Source organism: Schistocerca cancellata, chromosome 6 (genome assembly GCF_023864275.1).
Source record: "Schistocerca cancellata isolate TAMUIC-IGC-003103 chromosome 6, iqSchCanc2.1, whole genome shotgun sequence".
Taxonomy (NCBI): domain Eukaryota; kingdom Metazoa; phylum Arthropoda; class Insecta; order Orthoptera; family Acrididae; genus Schistocerca; species Schistocerca cancellata.
Genome location: NC_064631.1, coordinates 417586989 through 417613102, shown reverse-complemented (window position 1 = coordinate 417613102; position 26114 = coordinate 417586989). Strand labels below are relative to the sequence as shown.

Below are 26114 nucleotides of genomic sequence, written 5' to 3'. Positions count from 1 at the left end.
TACTGATCTGTCCTTTTACGTGTTTTAAGATTAATCCCGCTGTACAATACCTGTTTCCTAAGGTATAAGTGTGACACATTTCAGAATTCAATCCACTGTTTCATTTTCATTGAGTACAGATGTTAACGTTACCTCCAAATTGTGTGCAGCTGCTCTGAATTCTTCCAATTCCTGGTCTTTCATAGCAAATGAAAGAGCATGGAACTTAGCCATACATTTCAGAACTTCTGCACAATGTTCAAAGTTATATGTTTCTTGTCCTTTGGCTGGCTGGAAACCAAGCACACTCAGGTCTTCCAAAACAATGTAGTCATGCTCACCATCTGTAAATGCCTTATAGCATCTGTGAAATTGAAATATAGTATCAGAGAATTCAAAATGTAACTTTTATGGTACGAAACCCATGAGCAATTGAATTAGAGATAATGGTTATGTTGGAGAGCACTCCTGCCACCATGGCAAATAGAACAGTTCATGGTATCATGCAACTGCAATTTAGGTGATACAGTCAAATGCAGTATGAGAAGCACCCGCAGTAAGAGGGCATATGATCAGAGCCAGTCAGTTGTTGCCTAATTCACAATGATGTACTCCATCTCTGAAGTCATGCAGACACTGCACTATTCAAGTGTTCATCTTGAAGAGTGTAACATAATTATCAAAAAATTGCTACTGCTTGAGCCAGCTGTAGTGGGTAATGTGTTGTTCATAGCGGATTGCCACTGACTATCACATACTGTAACAGTTTGTAGACATACCACAGGGCAGCATATCATTTGCGAATTCAATGCTGGTCAACACGAATCGAGGCTTTCTATGGTGGGGGATTTCACATAGGGTAAAATGGGGTCTAAGATACAAATCCCACCATGCCTCACTCAAAATGATACAATAATCTACTGTTAGACCATGTGCATCCATCTGTTCCACTACAGCGCCTGTAATTTTAGGAAGAGATGCACCACCCCATTTCTTCTAATCTATGTTAGAATGGTTAGACAAACAAGGTCATTAATGTTCAAACAAATTTCAATCGTCGTGTAATTCATCCCAAAATATTCAACTGGGTACCTGCCAGCCGCCTTCATGTAAGCCATCAATGACTGACGAAGACTTCCTCTATTCCGCAAGTATGGTGTGAGTTTTCTGCACCTGTCAGTGTTCCACACGAGTCAAAATAAAGTTGACAGACGAACCACGCTTCCTGGCAGCAGCGCCCTTGCTGGTGGATTTGTGGAACTCTGATGTCCCCTTACTGCTCGCTGCAGCTGTTGACACACTCTGTCATCTTCGATTAGAAAAAATCGTGGAGATAATGGGGTTCCATGCACTGTCCAACTGGTGGCCACTACTATGGTTCATCAGCTTTTCTGCCAGGTGTATTTACACAGTTTCTTTTATAATGGAATCCCAAAAAGATGTTGCTGTGGTCAGAATCGTAGTTCTGTCACTCAGTTGAATGTACAGTGGAAATGCAGTGTTCAGCAATTGTGGTCTCGCTTGGTTGCAAAAGACGAGTACAACATTGATGTTCAGTGCATCATTCTTTTACAGTGCATATGGTCTCTCCTGTGTAAGCCATACCACATTGACAAGGTATTTTGTAAATTCCAGCCTTTTGCAATAGCAAGTCATCTTTCACTGAGCCCAAAAGGTCTGCAATCTTAGATGATGGCTGGAAGATCACTGTCACCTAAAATTTACTAAGGATTCTTGCTGTTTTAAACGAAATGTTGCCCACAAAAGGAAGAAAAGCTAAAGATTTTCTCAGTGTGTTCTCCTCTTGATCCACTGCCTAATTCTTGGTTTTAAATGAAAATGCTGTGTCAATCTGCTGGGTATAATATCAGTTCTTTTCTGCAAGCTCTTTAGGCAAACTATTGTGACCTGAGACAGTGGGGCTCCATGTATAAGTGTTTTAAGCACAGTGATGTATGCTCTGTCTTGTCCTGTCATGTTGACACGTATGTAATATACTGATCGCTAGTCTGTGGTCGGTTTGTCTTCACGTAACACACACTACCTGACAAAAATATGAAGCGCACAGGTATGCACCAGCGACAAGTATGTAAATTATTAGAACTGCAATTCTGTGCGACAGGTAGAATGGCCACCAAAATCCTTTCCTGTTGTTCATGGGTAGGGCTTATCAGTGGCGTGAACAGCGTTGAACATAGTGCATGCTCATGTGAGATAGCATTATCAGCACCCGACAGAGTTTGAAAGCGGCCTAAGTGTGTCTCTCCAGTCGGCCAGCTGGTCGAGTCATGCAGTATTTGGAAATGTGTGGTATTGGGGTTGGATCTGTGTGGTATTAGGGTGTGACAGTGACCTGATATTGGACTGCCTCAGAACGTGAAGGCAGGGGTACTCGTCATCGAGGTTCCTGTGAACCATCTCTGACTGCCACCTGGGAAGATCTCCAGATTTTGCACGAAGTACTTTGTAACCTATTCACATCTGCACCTTCTGTCCGAGAACAAGTGCCGGACACCCTGGCACATTCTGTGTCATCCCACACCATCGGTTGCAGACTAGCAGCAGGAGGATTAGGGAATCACCGTGCATTGCGTAGGCTGCTGATAACGCGAGAGACGAACAGCTGTGTCTGCAGTGACCGGGAAGACACGTGCTACCGAAAGATGGCCTCACATTTGTTTTCGATGGTGAGCAGGAGTCCTGCACTTTTTTGACAAGTACGACGATGACCTGCGGAGAGTTCCCTGTGTTATCACATACCCATACCACCCCCTCAGGTGCGACAGGAGATGACAACTTGACACTTGCAAATGCAAATCAGTTTGAGTGGGCTTACGATAAACTGAATGGCCCATAGAACCATCATTATTTCATGTAACCAAGACATCGAAGAAAAGGATACAACCATCTTTCACTATTTCCGTAGTGAACCAAATGGAATTGAGGTAGTGAAGAAACTGCATCAATTTATCATCTCCATGAGGCCATACTATGAAAGAATCATCCACATACTTCCAAAATTCAATTGATTTAAGGGTAACTGATTTAGGTGTGTTGTCCTTGCAACCCTCCATAAAAAGGTTTGCCACCAAGGCTGCCCATGGTGACACTGTCAATCCGTTCAAAATATTCTTGACTGAAAATAAAATAGGTTGAAAATAAAGCTTGCCAAAACAGAGCAGTTATGTCCACCTGAAACCTGTTGTCAGTTAGTGGCAAAGAATCTTCAAGAGGCACCTGTGTAACAAGTGATGCCATATCTAATGGTCAGAACAGCTAAGATGGAAAGCCCCCGGTCTATTGACCCACCAACAGTCTCAGCAAAGAAGCGAGATGTTTGGCTAAATCATATGTAGGAGCTCCAATGTTGCTCACAATTGGACGTAATGGAACACTTTCCTTCTGAATTTTTGGAAGGACATAAAGTCTTGGTGATACACAACTGTGTGGTCTTAACCTCTTAATGATCTCTTGTGGTAAGAAGGAAGAATTCAGCAGTGCAGAAGTTTATCGTTGCACACGTCCTGTATGGCCATAATCGATCCTTCTATAGGCAGAGTCACTTAGCGGACCATACGTTTTATCATCATACATACTGTGAGGTTAAGATACTACATTAAGGAGGAGCTTTCAAAAGGGCATGGTAAGTTTCCCTTCTAATTTCTTCTGCCGAATTCGAAGGAAGAAGATGTACAGCTTCTTCAACACCACTCACAGATATTAAAGGTGATGCTCTAGGTTTAGGTGCAAAATTGAGTCCTTTGCTTAGTGCAGACAGCATCAGATCATTCAATTTTTTTTCTGTTATATTAACAACGGAAGGTTGGGCAGTTACCTCTTGTGGCGACAATGGCTGTGGCAACAGACAATCAAATTTTGACATCTGCTGGAAATTTGTATTCTTATGGATTCAGTCAGACTTGGCCAAAGTCATTCCATCAACCCAATCCCATGATACAGGAAAAAGATGTGTTGCAACTTTAAGATGTAACCTGTTTTATGTTCAAAAAAGAACAGACAGACAGTGTTGCAACATGCAGCCTTTTGTCTGCCTTGGTAGCCAGCCTTATATGAAGGATTCTGAGTAGAGAGAGCACTTGAATAAAGCAACTGTGTTTTGGAGGTATGTGAACGATACTTTCATATTGTGGCCTTATGGAGACGAGGAGATAAACTGATGGAGTTTCTTTACCATTTCAACTCCATTCACAACAACATGGATGTCTAGATTACACAAAAGAATGATGACTATCTGGGGCATTCATTCAGTTAATCATAAGCCCACTCATACTGATTTGTATTTGCAAGAGTCAAGTTGTTATTACACATCACAAACTGTGGGCATGCTTAAAATAATCTTACACAGAGCCTACGCTGTGTCAGATTGAGATAGTTCGCCTAAAGAGCTCACGCCCACCTAATGACAGCGTTCAGAAAAAAATTGATATTTCACCCTGCAGATTAACAGGACACTATCATTTAAAACCAAGAATCAGGAAGTAGATAAATGGACAAAACATGCCAGCTTTAGCTTTTCTTCTGTTTGTGGGCAACATTTTGTTTAAAATAGCAAGAATCCTCAGTAAATTTCAGGTGAAAGTGATTTTCTGTCAAACCACCTAAGATTGCAGACCTTTTGGAATCTGTGAAAGATGACTTGCTATTGCGGAAGGCTGGAACTTACAAAATACTTTGTAATGTGGTATGGCTTACATAGGACAGACCACGCTCACTGTGAAAGAATGTTGCACTGAACATAAACACTGCGCTCAAGTCCGCTATTGCAGAACACTGTATTTCTCTTGGACTTTCAATCGAGAAAGACAGAACTATAATTCTGACCACAGCAACACTGTTTTGGGATGCCATTATTAAAGTATCTGTGGAAGTACACCTGGTGGAAAGCTGGTGAACTGTGACAGTGACCGCCAGTTGGACAATGCATGGAACCCAATCATCTCCACAATTTGGTCTAATTGAAAATGACAAAGTGCACCAACGGCCCTGTCAAGTGGTAATGCACATGACAGTCGAGTTCCATGGTTACATCAGCAAGAGCACTGTATATTGTAGATGGGTGTGATCAGTGTTCTCTTCCAGTCACTGGGCACAACTTTTGTTTAAAGGATCTGACATTTGAGAGAATTGTGTCTTGCAGAGTCCATGCCATAGTATGTCAGTACTGTCATCAGAGTGAAAGGGGTCACTGTATGCTAATAGGTATGTTTGGGTACTTCGATTGCTCATGGGTGCACATTACAACGCAAAAATAAATTTTGTTTCTTTAAAATAATATTTTAATGGGTCTGAAGAAACTGTACATAGTCTGAAAGCACAATTCCTAGTTTTGTAGATGACTTAACTGTGGTGGAAGTTATATCGTATGTCAGTAAATTATGCTAGATGACTTAACTATGGTGGAAGTTATATCGTATGTCAGTAAATTATGCTTTTTAAGTTAAAAACATACTTGCAGTGACAAATGATCTGAGATTTCAGGCTTTCAGAACTAATGTTGCCCCTGTCAGGAGCTAAGGAATGTTAGATTTTTAAAAAAAGAATTACAATTCTGGCAAACATAGTTCTGGAAGAGCTAAATTATCAAAAATCAAAGTCCAGAGATGTATTAAAGTTAATAAAGAAGTGGAGAAAACATGAAAAGAATTTGGAAAATGAACTTAGGTTTTCTTTTTAAAGTCCAAGTTGCACACAAGCACTGGAGGGTTACAATGGGTAAGAGCAATCTTAACTTCCATCATGGAAAGCCTTGTGTCTCCTGCTAAGAAAAGAGGAAGCTATTTGTGTGCCACTTTTTCAAATAATTTCTGTTTGTGGCTACCTCAGCCACCTTAGCTGATCAACATGAAACATTGCACTAACAGCTCCCAAAAGAGGTATTAAATTAATAATCCTTTATTTGCCATTTGACTTCAAAGGTGCACCAATAAACACAGATTTTGTTACCAGGATGATTCTCAAAAGTTAATTAAGTCATTTTCAATTTGCATTTGATCTGCGTTGTATCTGCTTTCCATTCAACTGCCACAGCACAGACTTTGCTGCGGTGCCTCTCATAAATCGTGACAGCAAGCATGTAATCCTGAACCGTATTTTATACACACATCAAAGAAAGTTTTGGCATCACCCCAGTTCCCAGAACTCCTCAAGATAGATATTGACTGTGGATATTGTATCACAGACGCAGTCCCTTTGACTGTTCAGAAGTGCTGAACAGCGTCTATTAGACGGAGGGGGTCCGAGAGCCAGTCAGTTACAGTCATTCTACCAGGAATGAGGTACACGACTCATGTTGTCTGTAGTTCAACCATGCCTATACAGTCAATACAGCAGTTCGGTCACGTCCGCATTGTTCTTTTGTGCCAGGAAGGGCTCTCAACAAGGGAAGTGTCCAGGCGTCAAGGAGTGAACCAAAGTGATGTTGTTCAGACATGGAGGAGATAAGAGAGAGACAGGAACTGTCAACAATATGCCTCACTCAGGCCGCCCAAGGGCTACTACTGCAATGGATGACCACTACCAACAGATTATGGCTCGAAGGAACCCTGACAGCAATGACACCATGTTAAATAATGTTTTTCATGCAGCCACAGGACATTGTGTTATGACCCAAACTGTGCGCAATAGGCTGCATGATGCGCAACTTCACTCCCAACTTCCATGGCGAGGTCCATCTTTTGCAACCACGACACCATGCAGCGAGGTACAGATGGGCCCAATAATGTGCCAAATGGACCGTTCAGGATGGGCATCATGTTTTTCTTCACTGATGAGTGTCGCATATGCCTTCAACACAAGACAATCATTGGAGATGTGTTTGGATACAACCAGGTCAGGCTGAACGCCGTAGACACACTGTCCAGTGAGTGCAGCAAGGTGGAGGTTCCCTGCTACTTTGGGGTGGCATTATGTGGAACCGAAGTATGCCACTGGTGGTCGTGGAGGGTGCAGTAACAGCTGTACAATACGTGAATGCCATCCTCCGACCGACAGTGCAACCATATCGGCAGCATATTGGCATGGCATTCATCTTTATGGACGACAATTCACGCCCCCATCATGCACATCTTGTGAATGACTTCCTTCAGGATAATGACATTGTTCAAATAGAGTGGTCAGCATGTTCTCCAGACATGAATCCTATCGAACATGCCTGGGATAGATTGAAAAGGGCTGTTCATGGATGACGTGACCTACCAATCACTCTGAGGGACATATGCTAAATTGCCATTGAGGAACTTGTGGATAGTATGCCACGACGAATACTGGCATGCATCAATGCAAGAGGACGTGCTACTGGATATTAGAGGTACTGGTGTGCATAGCAATCTGGACCACCACCCCTGAAGGTCTCACTGTATGGTGGTACAACATGCAATATTTGGTTTTCATGAGCAATAAAAAGGGCGGAAATTATGTTTATGTTGATCTCTATTCCATTTTTCTGTACCGGTTTCAGAACTGGGGTGATGCAAAACTTTTTTTGATTTGTGTATTAAAGCAACATCATCTGGACTGATTCATTTCACCATACACTACCACACTCTATTCTTATGAGCTCTTAATTATTTCCAGATACTACGTTGTTTATATAGCGACTGATTATTTAAGGAAGATAGCATTACCACAACAACAGATTGTTACATCTGCTAGGCAAGAAAGGAGCAAAGGAAAGAGGGTGAGATAGTAGAGAAGAAATTATTGTTAGAAAACATGACTGTGTGAAAGATGCAATAAACTGATTTTTTTTGTTTTTTTTTTTTTTTCCTTCTTCTTCTTCTAATTCTGTTATATCCATTTTTACTTGTGTAAGTACAAATGGTAGATAGCAATTTAGTTGTAGTGAATTGTTAATACAGCATAGAGAAGTACTTTCTGACTGCCACCTTTTTATTAATTTATATTTTTTCTCATTCCATACCCCTCAACATCCTCCTTTATAGTGGGACTTAACAATGATCACTTTTGTCCAATGGAAATTGCGTGTCTTGAAACTAACCTTGGAATTTGTGTAAAGACATTTTTCGGGTTTTTCTTCTTCTGAAATGCCATCAACTTCTCAAGTACCTGAAATGCAAGACGAAAGCTACTGACAGCTCCTGCAGGTACAATATAACAAATATGAGGTTTCATGAAGATGGATGGATTGATGAGGTCAAAGGGTCCAAATTACGAAGTCATCAGTCCCTCAATCCTTCATGTGTCAAGCCAGGAGGAGTGTCAAGAGAGGAAGGGCATAAAAGATAAATCTTGATGAATCCTGTTGTATCTGACAATCAAATACGCCATGAGATAGAAGCAAACAGAAGTGAAAGAGGAGTAAAAGGGTGAAGGTGGGAGAGTGCCCCGCCCAGAAAGCAGCTGGAGGCCACCAGGACATCTTGCGATGGGAGACACACCCTCTGCATCCGAACAATGCCTCCACACCCTCCATTACCACAAGAAAACTAGCAACAAGGAAATATTGATAAAATCTCAGGAAAGAGAATGATGATGATGAGAATGATGACAACATTTTTCTGTGTTATATATTATAGTGATGTCAAATAACATAAATAAATCCTTTATTTATTTTTTAAAGTACTCAGATGAATAGAGTTGCTGACAAACTATCTGACATTTATACAAACATTTAGATTTTCTTATCTCTGTTGAATATTCATTTTCATAATTAAATTATAACAGCTCTGTTATTTGTAAAGGTTAATTACTTATAATAAACAAAATTACATATACTTATTATATTGTTACTTGTTGTTATATTTTGTATTACACATATCTTTCAGTTTTAGGAGAAAAAGCTAAAATTTACTTTACAACAACCTATCATTGTAAAAACCAGATTTTCAGCTCTAACCAACAATTTACACTTTTAAATTGTTCCATCTTGTTTTGTGTCGAAAGCAGTCGTGACAAAGTGTAATGTTACGTTTGTCACAAAATGTCAGTGATCTGCCTTTGCAACCTTCAAACTGACACCATCTTTGGGAATTACGTGTTGACATAAAGTGGTATTTTCCATCATTCCTCACTTCATGGAAAGCTCCTCCACGTGTTGATAAAGGATGTCTTGTTCTGCAATTGGTAGCCGTTTTCAGATACTGGACAGTAGGACATCATTGGAACTCCAATAAATCCAGAGATCTTGCTCCATGTACCATGTGTTATATGATCCAGCTGTTCACAACAGCCATATCGATTATTCTTGCAAAGAGAGTCCTGTACCATTTCTTGCCATGTAAAGAAGTGGCATATTTCCCAACAAGCCTGTCGTGATGGTCTGCTCCTTCAATATTTATATTGTAATTCTTTATAAACTGTAGCTGTTGAATGTTGGTTTTATGCTTAAGCTATTCTGTTCCACCTACTTGCAGAAGTAAGTGGCTCCACAGTATCAAAACTGGTGCCGTACAGATGCATTTATTATCATATTATCATTCCATTTAACAAACAGAACTTCACCACTTATATCAAAGGCAAAGTCATAAGTGCCAAAAGGCAGTTTTTTTCCAATTGCTTTGTTTCTTCAAGAGAGCACTTTTCAGTTCTGTTTTCTTGCACTGTACTTGTTGCCCTAAATGGAATGTGTCGCAGATGCAGCAAGAGATCTCAACTAGTGAAATAGTTGTCGAAATAAATAGTATGAACCTGAGGATTTTCAGTGCACTCCAGCATATTTAACACTACCCTATGTCCAACACCAAGGTCAGTATTTTTGTCATTTCCTTGCCAGTGTACAAATCAAAATTGGAGGAGATTAGTGCTCAATGTCCCGTTACCAACGAGATCATTAGAGATGGAGCACAAGCTCCGATTAGGGAAGAAAAGCGGCTGTGCCCTGTCAAAGGTGCTCTCCCGGTATTGGCCTTAAGCAGTTTAGGGAAATTACGGACAACCTAAATCAGGATGGCCACATGCAGGTTTGAACCACTGTACTTCCGAATGAGAGTCCAGTGTGCCAACCACTGCACTTCCTCACTCAGTACAAATCAAAATTTAAACAGTAACCATTAGTGGTACACAATATTCATAGGTTATAGCCAAATCAACACTATTTGCCTCAAATGAATTGTTTTATTGTGTGATGCCCATAATGCTTCACAGTCATTTCATCAACACTCAGGTTTTCTGAAAATGTATCAAACTGCTGGAAGGACTTTCTTTGAAATTAATGGTCTAACCTTGCACCATCTACCATGTTTGTTGTCTTGAGCTTGATCATTATCATTCAAGTCAATTAAAGATTTTATCTTCTGATATATCGCAACATAGCTTTCTTGATGATTTCCAGTCCTGAGTCGTCATCTTACGACCAATAACGTAGTGTTTCTGATGGAAGTCTGTGGTACCCTGACAAAAGTAGTAAGCTTGGGAATATTCTCAGTTCTTCAGTGTCAAAAGAGAAGCCTTGTATGTTTGTAGAACAACTTGCATACTGCACTGATTCTCTCATGATCATACATTATTGAAATTCAAGATATTTTCTCCAACTTCAACTGGTGTGAGGTCCTTTATTTTGTTTTTCATTTCTTCTACAGCTGCATCAGCTGAAATGCCATGTGTAGGAGTTGCAGTATATAATGGCTTCATTTTACTGTAAGTCTGCAGGTGGCTGAAAAGTTCCTTCTGTTTTGTTTACCATCATTTGCCTCATCTTCATCAGTTAACGCATCATTATCCAGAGGAACAACAACCTCATCAACATTTTCATTGTTTTCATCAATCAGTCCTTCAAAATTATAATTATTTATAATGACCAAAACTTCATCCATTGTAATGCCCTTGAACACTGCATCATAACTGCTTGCATTTGTTCTATTTTTTTATGTGCTACACTGCATAAAATAAATTTCAACCACCAACACCAGTGCTAGAACCAAATACTATTATTGCATGGCTTTTATTACAGCTGTGTCAGCAGACGTTACCATTTCGATACTATTATTGCATGGCTTTTATAACAGCTGTGTCAGCAGATGATACCATTTCATCTCAGGTCAAAAAATAGATTGATTGTCTTTACATTTGCTAAACGACAATGTAAGCCCAACCAGACTAAACAGACACAAATAGTAATTGATAAGCATAGAAAAAATATAAAAAGTAACGTGCTGCAATTGTGACCTCATTTTAAAATATAAGAAAAATCCCATTGTTTGTGTGTTCACTAATAGAAAAATTACAATAATTATTATCAATAATGTAATTTTATAATATAATACTGGAATTAAATATAAGTTACCTTTTTATTAGCAATAAAATGAAAACCAATAGAGTCTAAAAACAGATCACTGGGAGATAACAGGTTAAAAAGGTTGAGAGGGCAGAGCAGGAGCCAGGCCAGACCACTGAGCAAAGGCACACATGAGCCCCCTGGGTAGGAGCAGGCAACGGGGCACCCCTCCAATCCCTTAACCCTTTAACTGCTCTTGACGTGTTAAAGGATGCCGTTGTACCTGTCCCTGTGTGCTCTGAATGTATTTATGCGCGCCACCAGTCCTTCTACCTAGTACTCTGAACGTTTTTATGCGCACCGCCTTAGTGGCACCTGTGCGCTCCTGACCTGGGGAAAGCCATTAGCGCAGTTACCAGGATAAGGCGGCCTCAATGGTGGGCGCTTGACCCTGCTTGATTGATGCGTGGCTGCAGCAGCCAAAGGGTTAAATGGCCGAAAAGGCTAATGTGCCCCATGTCATAGAGAAGAATAGAAATCACTTTCACAGGTGAAACATATCAGCCATTTTGGCATTGTCTGCTAGTATCTTGGGTAGCATGTCATCAAGTTTAAGTTTTCGCCATAAGGTGACCAAATTAGGGTAGTCCAATAGGATGTGGGACACTGTCAGAAGGGCTCCACACCACAGTGGGGTAGATGGTCACTTCGGAGGATGTGACTGTGGATCAGCTAAGTGGAGCCAATGCAAAACTGACAAAGAACTGTAGATTTCCACTGAGAAAGATAAGGTAAGATTACCACATGGGCACGAAGGGAAGACCAGGTTTTTCTCATTGAACCTCCACCTTTCCTGATGTACTAATTGGTTCAGCTCCTTTCCTTATCATTTCAACCTGTATTTATCATTTTTCTTCCTACTTAAGAAAAGGTATCTCTAGTTTTGAAAGCCAGAATTTTAGTAAATGTTTTCTGAAAAACGAGTTATAATTTCAATGTTGCCTGATGAGTAACAGTATTTTGCTTTACTTGTCATTATTTGCACTACCTGTGCCAAAAAGTCTGTTAGGAAGAGCCTAATGTAATCATAAAACTCACCCTTTTTTAATATTATTTTCTATAATCTTTCTGGGAAAGGCTTCAGAAAACAACAGTATGCCATGCACATGTGAGAGATACAACTGTTCATCCCAAGTAACATAGTTACGAATTTTGCCGTTTTCCACTGGTCCCTCTACAATTTTGTTTCTATAGCATGTGGTATACCATTGTATCATTTTATTTGGTTTAGTTTGAGCAAATGAGAATATGTCTTCAAGCAAGCTGAAATAAGAAAACTGGAAGAAATTTACAAGAGGGGTTATGGGAATAGTTCTAAACATAGTTAAATGTCTTGTTCAAATTGCCTGCACTTTAAGCTTCAATTCTTCTTGTAAACTACCTTTAACATTGTGATTGAATTATTATTTGTAATTGTCCAATAAGACAAAGTGTAAATCTGATCAATCATACATTCTCACAGTATTTTTTAACTGAAAACAAATTGTCAAGAACCATTTCAATACAGCTCTATATCGTGGGAGTCACCGGCACTTAATTGTTGGCCAGGGCAGGGGAGGGGAGTGTGTACTCAATAAATAGGCTATAGATCACAGTGCAGTCTAAACAAGAAATCCCCTTCAACAAGTTGAAAAAATTACGACCTACAACCACTTTTTGGAGCATTCTGGATACCTCGTACCATATTTTGCAATGACACTTAAAATTCCTAAAGCATGCCAATTTAAGCCTGGATAAAACGTATTTTGCAATTACCCAGTACAAAAACGTTATGATATTAACATTTAAATTTATCGACAGTATGTGTACGATAATTATGTATTATGTCCTTAACAACTGTGGAAAGTATATGAAATTGAATAGTTTTTCAAAATAATTCAGCTCTATTTGTATTGGAAAAATAAATAAATAGGCTATTTAGTTTATTTTTCAGACACTAAAAATAATTTAGAAACATGAATAGGAAATTTCAGAAACTAGGGATGTAAATGTAAGCAGTTAAAAAGTCAGTAACAGTAATTAAGTACAGTATCAGGAGCATAAGCTATAACAATTTTACACAGGTCATCCTATAGTGACCTAAATATGTTTCTTCTGTTATGAAAATTGAGTAAATTGGCTTACATTTTGCAGTAAATATTTATGAACCGCCATTCCTTTGTCTTTAAAAAAGGGACAATATTTATGTAACAACGAAAACAATCAATTACTTATCAAATTATTTAACTGGATAGATAAAAAATTTACTCACTAAGCAGCTGGCAAAAGACACACATAAAAGGCTGTTATGATTGGCAAGCTTTCAGAGCCAGTGGCTCTTTCTTCAGGCAGAAGGGTTGAATTCTTTCCTTCTCATTCCGTATGGTAAGTCTCCTCTGACCCGCAGTTCTTGGTGACTTTCCCAAAATCTACTCCTTTTCCTAGACCTCTCCAGTCCTTTTCCTTCACCCTTCTTCCTTCCCCTTCTGCCTGAAGAAGGAGCCTCTGGCTCCAAATGCTTGCCAATCACAACTGTATTTTATGTGTGTGTTCTGCCGCTGCTTGATGATCAGATTATCTGGACAATATTTATGGATGAACTGCCTTGAACACTGTTCATATAAATTCCTCTTGACACATCATTGACTAACTTTATTATTATAACAACACAGGACTGGAACTGATTGTCACATAGTGTTTGAATGTCAACCATCTGGCCCCTAGCCTCCCCTCCTACACACTTGAAGCAAAACCACGCATATTCGTGCTAATCCGCCCCGCTCCTTCATCACTCATAGACATACCAACATAATTCATTAAAACTGGGAATATTGTCTTTTTAGTTAATAATATAAGTAGCTTTGCTTTACTGGTGTGTTGGTAAACCCTGCAAACCATCAATTCTTACCGCAAAGAGATTTTGGTATGTGTAGTTAGTTAAGCTTAGATATAGTCATTCAGTGGTGTCATTTTTTGTCAACAAAGACTTAAAAAATTGAAATTGCTTTTCAAAAAATATTGGGGGGGGGGGGGGTGACATACATATCACCCCCCCCCCCCAATATTTTTTGAAAAGCACTTGATAATGTTTGTTGTGTATGGGAAATAGCGATGTATATTACTATGCAAGTTCAGACACTAAGTGTACTGCAACCATAATGGGATAACGGGCAGCGGTTTTTTTCATCAGTGGGTGGTAGAGGGGATCCCCTGAATAGGGGGAGCATCGCAAAAACATGGTAGAACATACACTTACATTGCAGTGTCCAGTTAAATCAAATATGACAGTAAGAAATCCCAACAGGTTTGAATCAGATGCTGTGATCTGATTCCTATACCAGAAACTGTGCAAGATGAGTACCAAAATGCTGACAGGGCAGTTCAAGAAAAAACGAGGTCAGTAGCACCCATAAGTTTCTTCAGCAGCTTCAATTGGAAGGTGAGACTTTTCTGAGCTCTATTGTGATTGATGATGAAATGTGGGTAGATTATTACACACAGAGTCAAAAAGACAGTCTGCACAGAGGCATCACACCAACTCCCCGTGCCAAAAAATTCAAAACCACCATTTCAGGAGAGGAAATCATGGCCTCAGTGTTTTGACATAGAAGAGGCATCATTTTGATTGAATTTCTGCCTCAGAAGGAGACCATCAATGCAAAACAATATTGTGAGCACCTAAAAAAACTCAAGGTTTGTTCAAAACAAAAGGGGAAATGCCAATGAGAGGAATGTGCTTGTAGGACAACACCTCTCTTCATACAGTCTTAGCCACCAAAGTGTTCCTGGACTCATTTGGTTGGGATGTTTAGAACCACCCGCTGTAGCCCACTGATTGGTGCCTCTGTGAAGGCACACAGGAGTGGAATAAAAATTTTCAACCGATGTGCAGGTGCAGAAAGAGGTTCTTAAGTGGGGGAAGGAGTTGGCAGGTGAGATCTTTGAGGGCATTATTTTTCCACTACACTTACTTTCTGAATAAGCCACGTATTGTATGATGATGACAATGATTATGAAGAAAATAAAAACAATGTGTGAGCTTTCACTGAAGTGTATTTTTCTTACCTCTCTGTAGAAGTGTACTTCATTTCTGTAGAATTGTGCCAATCCAAATGGTTGTTTATGGCAAATATTAGAAGGTAGAGCTTTAATAACAACTGCTACAGAATGCGCTTCAGAGCCATTATGTGATGTGCCTTCAATTCGTATTCTTCTAATGTCACTTGTGTAGCACTCTCCCTTATCATCTAATGGAGACAATGTGTAACCCTTGAGTGCTACATCTGACTGCCCACTCACATCTTTCAATATATCAGTAAGAATGTTTTCTTTGAACATGGCTGAAATTTTCAGTAACTCTGCTTCTGTTCCAGTGACTTCAGACATAGTTTTGTGTTTAACTGCAGCAGCTGTAATTAAAAGCAACTTCATGTTATTTTGAGCCAGCAACATATCTATTACATTCTTTAGGTCTTTTGCAAATATAATGAATGACTGCAAATTACCTCCTTATTTTCAACTAATTATGTTCATGTACAGTAATTAAAGTTTTTATTTATCTCTTTTACGTTCTTTCCACATATGTGCATGTTTCTAGTGTAAAAATATATGAAAGTGGGAGGATCAAAGACTTTTGAAAGGGGGACCTGCAGGCATCTGTTTGTAGTGCACAATACATTGCTCTTTTTTGTGCCAAGGAGATGATTGAACTAGCAGTTGTGCTACCATACTGTAGAATGCTGTAGAACTGGGCTCGATATGCAATTCGAACAGTGTGGAAACTTGTTTTGTGTACCAGTAAACATAGGCTATAGCACACTTCCTTCAGTGCCACATTTCTGTCCCTTATGTGTGTGCCATTTAAAATACTGTTGAAGTCTTAAGCCTAAAAATTTTGTTTCCAGTGAGGGTGCAATTCTGCTGCAGCTTATTGCCACAGGAGAGTTGGAGTCTTCCCCTCAATAAACAGCAGTTTATAAAAGTTGTTTTGGCTGTATGTATTATTAGCTTATTTCCTTCAAATCTATTTTATTTGGGTTGTAGCTTAACTTACGTTTACTTGTAGCTGTTGTGCAGTTTTCCCATAAGAACGTTGCTAGTGTCATCTGCAAATATGGTATTTATTTGTGATTCAGTGTTTAGATCTAGGTTTTTTTGTGCAGAAGAAAGGTATAGGCACAAAAGTGGATCCTTGAGGGACTCCTCTTTTCATTATTCCTACATATGGGGCTATCAGTTCAAGTGTTTGCTGCTGATTTGTTAAGGATGAGGAGAACTGTATTAATGCAATGCCTCTAATGCTGAACTTTTGGAGGTTTCCCTGCACAATTTTATGCTTCAAGATGTAAAAAGCTTTGCTTAGATCTAAGAAAATACCAGCCCCATTTTGTTTTCCGTCCATTGCTTCTAGAGCATTCTGTAAAAAATTATAGATGTCATCAGTCATAGATTTATTTTTCCAAAAACCAGTTTGGGCATTAGTGAGTATTTTGTTCTTTTCCAGAAATTTCATTAATCTGTTTTTCAAGAATCTTTCAGTGATTTTTGCAAAACTTGATAGTAAAGAGAATGGTGTATAGTTTTCAAAATTTGCTTTGGCACCTTTTTATGAATATTGATCAGTGTGGCAATTTTAAGACAGTCAGGAAAGGTTCCTTATTGAATAGTATGAGTTGATTATATCTGCAAGGGGGTGTTTCAATGTTATTAATAGATTCCTTAATGATTAAGTCTGGAGCACCATCAACTCCTGAGGACATGTTTTGAAGATTTTTGCTTGTGTATGTCTCATTTGGTGTCGTTTCATCCAACAGACTGTGTGGAAGCAAGAATTTACTTTGTTATGGTGGTTGTTTGGGCTATTGATTATCAGATTTTATTGTACTGTTTGCATAGTACTGCCTGATAAGATTTGCAATCTGTTGGGGGCAGTAATTCTTGTCACATTTCAGGCTGATATTTTCCTTTTCACTATTTCATTCTTTATTACTTTCCACATTGCTTTGCTTTTATTTTATAATTCTAATATAAACTTATCACTAGCCATTGTTTGTGCCTGATGTATGACTTGTCCATATATCTCAATCTACAATCTAAGAAAAAGGGGAAGAAAATGTACCATGAAGGAGTTATGCAAATTAGTCACAAATTGGTATTCATACAGGTATTGACCAAACAGCTGGCAAGGATAGTAATTAGAGGACATGTTGATACAGGGCACAAAGTCTTCACAAATTTCATTCTGTGTACTTCGTTTGACAGTAACTATGCCTCGCAGACAGAAGCACGAACAATGTTCACAGATCTCAGAATTTGTGAGAGGATGAGTAATTGGCCTCAATGAAGTTGGAGTAATCAGTGAATCACTCGATATTTGAATAGCAGCAGTGTCATCATTTGACGATGTTGGCAAAAATGGGTGAACCATGACCTAAGACATCGGCAAGAAGAAAACAGTTGACCTAGAGACAACAGAATGTGAAGACTGAGAAATTATCGGAGAGGCACTCAGAGCCCTGGATTCATTATTATCATCAATCTGAAGTGCAACTGGTGTGTCATTTATCACAAAGACCATTAACTGGTGGCTCACAGAAAAGGGGCTGCATCATGGTACCCCTTGCACTGACTACCTCTCTGTACACCAAAAGGCCAGTTTGTAATGCTGTCGGGCAAATTCAGTGAGGAATCTCATTGAATAGAGTAGAACTGTAGTAGAAGTGATGAGTCCTGCTTTGGATTAAGCCCCAGTGACCAGTTAAGAAGTGTCTGGAGTCGGCCCAGACGGTGGCAAGATACTAACTTGAGTGATGCCTGCTATACGATTCAACAACCAGGATTGATACATGAAATGTATTTGCAGTTGGGAATATGGACAACCACTGCCTTGTAATGGAATGAAAATAATGAAATTTTGTGTCAGACCATGACTCGGACCCAGATTCCCCACTTATCAATAGGTGTTGCCTTATTAGGCTATGCGGGCACGACTCACAGCCTGACCCAAACTTTCGCACATTATCAACCATGTGTGTACAGCACAGGCACAGCAATATCATGTTTACCTGCCAAGGGCAAGTGACATTTGATTAAAATGTCTCCCTTGTACAGGAATATACGTAATGAGTGCAGGTTGTAGACACATGATTGACAACTTATAGAAGCTTGGGTCTGGCCACGAGTCATGTTCGAATAGCCTAATAGTAAGGTAAACCCTCACAATAACTGGTAAATCCATGTTTGAGTTTTGATCCAGCACAAATTTTCATTGTCACCATTTCATTATGCAGCTGATGGTTGCCCATATTTTCAACTGCAAATACATTTCGTGTATTTCATGAAGGCTGCAGTTGCTGCAGTGCCTGTTCCTTCAGATATGCAGCAAGATAATGCCTGCCTGCACCTAGCGAGAGTTTCCACTGCTTGTGTTTGTGCTTGCCGAATTCTACCTCTGCCTGCAAGGTCACTGAATCTCTCCCCAGTTCAGACTGTTTGGAGCATTATGGGCATGACCTTCTAACAGCTCAGGATTTTTGATGATCTACTGTGCTAACTGGACAGAATTTTACACAATATCCCTCAGGAGGACATCCAACAACTCTGTCAATCAGTGCCAAACTGAATAACTGCTTGCATAAGAACCAGGGGTAGGTCAACGCATTATTAACTTGCTCAATTTGTGAAGTTCTTTCTTTTTTAATAAATGACTGTTTTTCTGAAATTGTAATCATTTGCTTGTCTGTATATGTGCATCATGTCTACATTCACTATGTGATCAAAAGTATCCAGACACCTGGCTGAAAGCAATTTACAAGTTCATGGCACCCTCCATCGGTAATAGTGGAATTCAATATGGTGTTGGCCCACCCTTAGCCTTGATGACAGCTTCCACTCTCACATGCATACGTTCAATCAGGTGCTGGAAGGTTTCTTGGGGAATGGCAGCCCATTATTCACATAGTGCTGCACTGAGGAGGGATATCAATGTTGGTCGGTGAGGCCTGGCATGAAGTCGGCATTCCGAAACATCCCAAAGGTGTTCTATAGGATTCATGTCAGGACTCTGTGCAGGCCAGTCCATTACAGGAATGTTATTGTCATGGAACCACTCCACAACGGGCCTTGCATTATGAACAGCTGCTTGACCATGTTGAAAGATGCAGTCGCCATCCCCAAATATTGCTCTTCAACAGTGGGAAGCAAGAAGGTGCTTAAAACATCAATGTAGGCCTGTGCTGTGATAGTGCCATGCAAAACAACAAGGGGTGCAAGCCCCCTCTATAAAAAACAGGACCACACCTTAACACCACCGCCTCTGAATTTTACTAATGGGATTACACACGCTGGCAGATGATGTTCACCGGGCATTCGCCACACCCATTCAATCGACACATTGTGTGCCATGATTTGACACTCCACACAACGTTTTTCCACTGTTCAGTCGTCCAATGTTTACACTCCTTACACCAAGCGACGCGTTGTTTGGCATTTACCTGCATGATGTGTGGCTTATGAGCAGCTGCTCAACCATGAAATCCAAGTTTTTCACCTCCCACCTAACTGTCATAGTACTTGCAGTGGATCCTGATACAGTTTGGAATTCCTGTGTGATGGTCTGGATAGATGTCTGCCTATTACACATTAAGACCCTCTTCAATTGTCAGCAGTCTCTGTCAGACAACAGACGAGGTCGGCTTGTACACGTTTGTGCTGTGTATGTCCGTTCATGTTTCCACTTCACTATCACATTTGAAACAGTGGACTTAGGGATGTTTAGGAGTGTGGAAATCTCACCTACAGACGTATGACAAGTGACACCCAATCACCTGACCACGTCTTAAGTCCTTGAGTCCCACAGAGTGCCCCATTCTGATCCATCACAATTTCTAATGACTACTGAAGTTGCTGATATGGAGTACCTGGCAGCACAATGCACCTAATATGAAAAACTTCTATTTTTGTGGGTGTCCAGATGCCTTTGATCACATGGTGTGTATGTGCATCTTATCTACAGATTTCCATCCCATTCGAATAATTCCTTCATGGTGCATCAGTTTTTTAGAGTTTACTTTGTAATATAACTTAAGGAACTTTTTCTATAATTGAGAAAGTCCATTTTTGTGTTGCTCAATATTTTTATGCCTCTTGTTATCCATATCTTTAGATTTGTGTTTTCACCTCTGTGTCTCAGAATTTCAGCTTATTAACATTACATAATTATAAACTTGGTGAACATCTGATAAACTGTGTCAATGCATATTAGAAAGCAGTGTTTCCAAATGTGATACAGGCATGAAGAAGGGTAATCAACAAAAACTGACACACTGGAACAAAATATTATCTGTACTGCAAACATCAGACATTCTTCTTCCCACTCCCCCCTTCGAATTACTACACAGGGTGTGTAAAATGGATAATGAAAGATGAGGCCATAACTATTTGGAGAAAAGTGCAACATCATCAGATCCACCAAGTTTACAATAAGAGTCTTACATTCGATACAAGTTATATCTTTCTCTCAACAAATCAGAGGTCCATACCATCTACAGTTATATGTAGCACACATGACAATCGCTACTACCACACTGTACTGTGAACATCATGCACAGTGATTCAGAGCTCCATGTAGATAATAACAAACATGCATTGCTCCATCAAAATTGATGAATAAGAGACATGGCTCTTAAGATAAACTCATCTTCCTCCATTTCTGAAACATTTTATTGGCATGCTCTTTGCATTAAGTGAATTGCTGTTGGTAATGGGCTTACATTCCATATACGTTTCTTTGGTGGATTATAGAGTGTTTTAAGGGAGTGAGTAGGGTATGGGGGTAGGGAGGTGGTGGCAGCAAAGCAAACTGAGGTGTGAAAGGTGGATTGTAGCCAACATCAGAGTGTTATGCTTATCAGGTGTATGCCATTTGACTGTCAAGTGGCAGCTATGGGTGCCCATAAAATCATTGTAATAATTACGCTGCCAAACATCTTTTAATGCCATGAAATAGCATTACAAAGTGACTATAGACTTAATTTTGTGTCACTTTCTAAGTCATTTATACATCCAGTTTTGCGCAACACCCTAACATCCATGGCCAGAAACAGTTGCACCTACAGCTTGCCAAAAGTTCTGCTAAAATCTGTTACTGCACTGTGGATTCAAATTTCTGACTGTATCCATTGAAACCTTGCAAATCCATATAATTGTATTATAGAGCAAAGTAAGCTTTCTTTGCTGGTGTATCAGATACGAGAATTCATACAAATCTAGAAAAAGAAGAGATTACTTTGTCAGAGGTTGGAAATCTCCTGATGTAATAAGATTTTAAATTATAATCCACTACCAGACCCCCCTCCGCAATGCACACAAAACAAGGTCTTTCTTTAATAGTAATGAGGTTCTGCACTGAGTTAAGCAAGCAACTCTTGAAAAAATCTTGAGTTAGATGACAGAGCAGTGGGTGAGGTACTTCTAGAAAAGTAAGGAAAAATAAGACCATATGGTGACAACAAAATGAGACATGTTATAAAGAGAAGGAATAAGCTTAATGTTGTGTCAGAAAAGAGTTTAGTTGCTGCCAACTTCTACAATGTCACCTAAAGTACATGAACAATCTGCAACGAACATGCACACCGAGGAGAGCACACTCCTTAAAAGAGACACGTTATGAAGAGACGGAGTAAGGTAAATGTTCTGTCAGAAAAAAACTGTAGTTGCTGCCAACCTCTATGATGTCATCTAAAGTACGTTAACAATCTGCAACTAACGTGCACATTGAGGAAAGTGCAATCTTTATAGCAAAGTATCACAGTGATTTGATTTGATTTTTATTTGGTCCTGTTAAATTATATTTTGTACAAAGATTGTGCTGTAATGTAGCAGTACAAAAATTGTGCTGGAACGTAGCAGTACAAAGATTGTGCAGAAATGTAGCACAGTTCAATGAATACAATATTAAATGGGCAACAAGAGAAGAAAAATAAACAATATGGGAACAACACCAATACAAGACATACAATATTACATTCAAGGTTTCAAGAAAAACAACAATACTGCAGACAATACATGTACAAGATATACAATATTACATGCATTGCAATACAAATTACATGGTTTATAATATAATACATATTTTAGAAATCTTATAGCTCTAGAAATTCATTTAAATTTTATATGGTATGATTTATGAGGAATTGTTACAGTTTCCTCCTCAATACATAAGGACTGCCGCTGTCCTTTTTTATATTCAGTGGGAGTTTTTGTAAATTCTTATTCCGGCCAGGATAATTCCTTCTTGTGTTGTGTAGAGAGTTACTGAGTCATTATGAAGGCTTTGCTTCTAACTTGCATCATGATTGCATCATTAGTTTGGAAAAGTTTTCTGATGTTGTTTACAAGTTCCATCAACTAGCAGACACTAACTTGCAATTGTCAGGATTCCATTTGTCTTGAATAGGCACCTGCAGGATATCAGATTTGAAACACCACAGATCAACACACACCTCACTTCTGCATTTTGAAAACTTCTCAACTTTTGCAGCATTTCCTCAAAATATTATCCCATATGACATCAGAGGGTGGAAATGAGCGAAGCATGACAACATTATTATTTCCCTCTCAACACAGGGTGAAATATCTCTTAGTGCAAAGCATACTGATCTAAGTTTCTTCAGCAGGTAATCAATATTTTCATTTCATCTTAATTTATTATCCTTTTGTATTCCTAGAAATCTTATATGTGAAGTTTCATTTATTTTCTGACCATTGATATCTATTTTGAGAGCTTGTAGCTTGTTATTTGCTATGCGAAACTGCATTAAATTTGTTTCTGAAAGGTTTAATGATAGCTTATTTGCTGCAAATCACTTGCACACTTGTTGCATTATTGTTTCAGTTTTAATCTGCACTGAGGATTGCATACTGTTGATCATGATACTTGTCATCAGCAAACATTACTGTATCTGCAATTTTATTTCCTGGTGCTGGTAGGTCATTAATGTGCACTAAGAAGTTCAATGGTCTAAGGATCAAGCTTTGGGAAACACCATACTTAATAGTTCCCCCCTCTGATTTTATTGTTTCACCCACACCTGTTAGAGCAACAGTGTTTCTTGGTATGTAAGTAAGATTCTAGCCAAGCTAATGGTTGGTCTTTGATGCCACAGTGTAGGAGTATCTGTACAAATATTTTATGTTTTATACAATGAAAAGCATTAGCAGTATCATAGAAAATTTGTAATGGATATCTTCTACAGTTCATTTAATCAAGAACTTCCTTTGTGAGACTGAATATTGCTCCTGTTGTGAAGAGCCCTTTGCTAAAGGCAAACTGGGAGGGTGCCAGTGAGCGATTTTGAGTTAGGTGTTCATGTAGCCTATGGTACGCTACCCCCTCAAATATTTTTGGAAGAACTGGCAGTGTAGAGATAGACCAATACTCAGATATTATATGTCTGATCACCACTTTTGTGTATTAGTGTCACTGTAGCATGTTTTAATCTATGAAGAAATACCCATATTTTCATAGACTGGTTACATAAACAGCACAATATGCTGCTGATTAAGCCACCCTATAAGTTTAGTGCCCTGATTGATATTCCATCATAGACAATAGGTCTGGGTTGGCTGTTGTGGATTTGAAGTGCAATGTTTTCAGTGGTGTACTTTGTGTAAAATTAAGTAGTTTTATGGCTTCTGAGGGAGGTTGAGTGTTTGTATTTCTGTTTTTTTCATTTAGAGAGAGGAAAATTTTATTGTACTCAGAGGCTGCCGTTTTCAGATTATTGTGGTTCACCCCAGTTTCCATTAACTCTGCTACCCCTGTTTATTCTAATATTTTGTACTTGTTTGTTTCAGATTTTACAATTTTCCATGTGGTTTTTGTTTTATTGTTTGCCTTGTTAATTTAAGATTTTACAGTATCTCTTATAGTTACGTTCACTTCTTTGTGTGTACTATTCCTCTGTTGTAGGTAAAGTTCCCTTTCTCTAGCACATAATATTCTAATCCAAGCTGTTATCCAGACTTTCAACCTATTACATTTGATTTGTCTTTGGAAGCTGACTTCAAAGTGTTTGAGAAACAGGTTTAATAATGAATTAAATTTCTTATTCTCAGTGTCTTCATGATCAATTTCTTCTCAACGTTCCTGTTGTAGACTATTTCTAAAAATATTGGTCGATTCATTGTTTATTATTCTAACACGAATAACTTGTGAGGGCGCCCATACCCTCCCCCCCCCCCATGCTCTCACTGAAAGAAAAAGAATGTAGTGTGGACAGGCATTTTTCTCTCAAGATAATGACCTAAAAGTTTGTGTTACACAGGTTTTTAACAGAGTTGAAACCAACTTTCTATGGCTACTTTCAAGTTGGCATTCACTTCCAAAATACTAAAAATACTTCACACTCCCAGGTCTAGCCCTATCCAACCCTCCCCCCCCCCCCCCCCCCATAAACTATGGGATGGGCACCCTTGCTAACTTGGGTGTGTACATTAAACGTTTTTCTTTTGCTGGGTTATAGGACCGCTATTTGACCATGATCAGATAGGCCATTTACTGCAGCCTGCGCTTTTACATCACAATAGTGTGTGGGGTCCAGGAAAACTTGTCAATCACAGTTTTGCTGTAGTCATCCTCCTCTGTCAGGAATGAGATCATTGGGTGTAAGTTAAAGCTAGACATTAGTGTTTTTAACTGTCTATGATTACTGTTGGTTGATGGAAAGTCAATGTTAAAATCCACAAATTAAATTTTTACTGTTGCTCTTGCAAAGCTTTATAATCACAGTTTCTAGTTGCGCAAGGAACTTTGGGGTATTTCCTACTGGTGCCCTGTAGATAGTTATAATCAAGATGGACAGGTTTCTAGCTCTAGTTTGACTGCACAGCTTTCAAAATCTTGTTCAATGCAATACTGACTTACATCCTTGCCTACAGCAGTTTCTCCACATGAAGATGACAAAGAGCCCATAGTGTCCATTTCTGTTGTTGACCCCAAAGACAGAATAGAATGACTGACACGTTTCATGCATGTTGGATGCAGGGAGTACTGCATTGTCTGTACCTAAATAACAGCATCATATTAAAACTGCCTCATGTCTTCAAAACATGTGATGTTGTAATTGTTAACTTTGAAGGTTGGCGTTACCCAAGGAAGGAGAATGAGTCTTATTATGAGGTACATAGTGCATGTTGTAAAAAGTTTCTAGAAACAGTCAGCCCACTAATAAAGATGTAGGATGAAACATTTATTATGCATAAAGGACTAGATTTGATATTTCATATACTCTACGCCAAAGTCAGTGGATAGGTAACGAACGTTTGTGACATTCAGATAAAAATGTCCAATCGTTTTCTTTAGTACCACTGCCGAACTAAAACTCAAAGTTTGGAAAGGAATACAATTTCTGTACAGCACGTAAAATGATTTGGCGAACTGTATACCCGAAGCAAATTGTCGCAGAAGTTCATTTCGTGTTCATCTTTATAACTGGTTGCCGATCAATAAATACTGTATGTTAAAAGCTGTCCAAAATAACTCCCATCTTACAGCAGATCATATTGCACGAAACTTTTATTTTCATTCCGTCTAGTTTCGAGATTGTAGCTATATTTACAGTGCAAAGTTATTATTGATAGTATATTATATAATGAACTGCCGTACAGCCAGTCTTCAGCCTTTACTCCGGGCACCAGTGTAATACCGTACCCTATCTCTCCCTTATCAAGCTCTGATAAATGATTTCTTAACCTACCATGCTCCAACACTAATTGCCGTACATTTTGACAGGGCTGTCCAATCGGTAAGCGCTTACATTAATCGTAAACAGCGGTGGCCGCTTACAGATGTTCTTTAACGCTAGGACCAAAAGCTATATGCCCCCGTCAGAAAATTTTTGTGTGC

The 26114-nt window shown here is 39.1% G+C and overlaps 1 protein-coding gene across 2 annotated transcripts in view; it reads right to left on the bottom strand.

The window, feature by feature from the left end:
* Positions 1-26114, bottom strand: part of LOC126191227 (uncharacterized) — a 31794-nt gene that overhangs the window by 4469 nt on the left and 1211 nt on the right. Inside the window, exons 1-4 of one of the 2 annotated variants that reach the window (XM_049932032.1) lie at positions 25966-26038; positions 15275-15618; positions 7997-8064; positions 133-343 (exon numbers count right to left, since the gene is read on the bottom strand). In XM_049932032.1, the coding sequence (XP_049787989.1) occupies positions 133-343; positions 7997-8064; positions 15275-15595 (600 nt within the window). In that variant the 5' untranslated portion in view covers positions 15596-15618; positions 25966-26038. Of the gene's footprint in view, positions 1-132; positions 344-7996; positions 8065-15274; positions 15619-25965; positions 26039-26114 lie in introns of those variants that run through there. The other variant, XM_049932030.1, reaches the window with a different exon arrangement.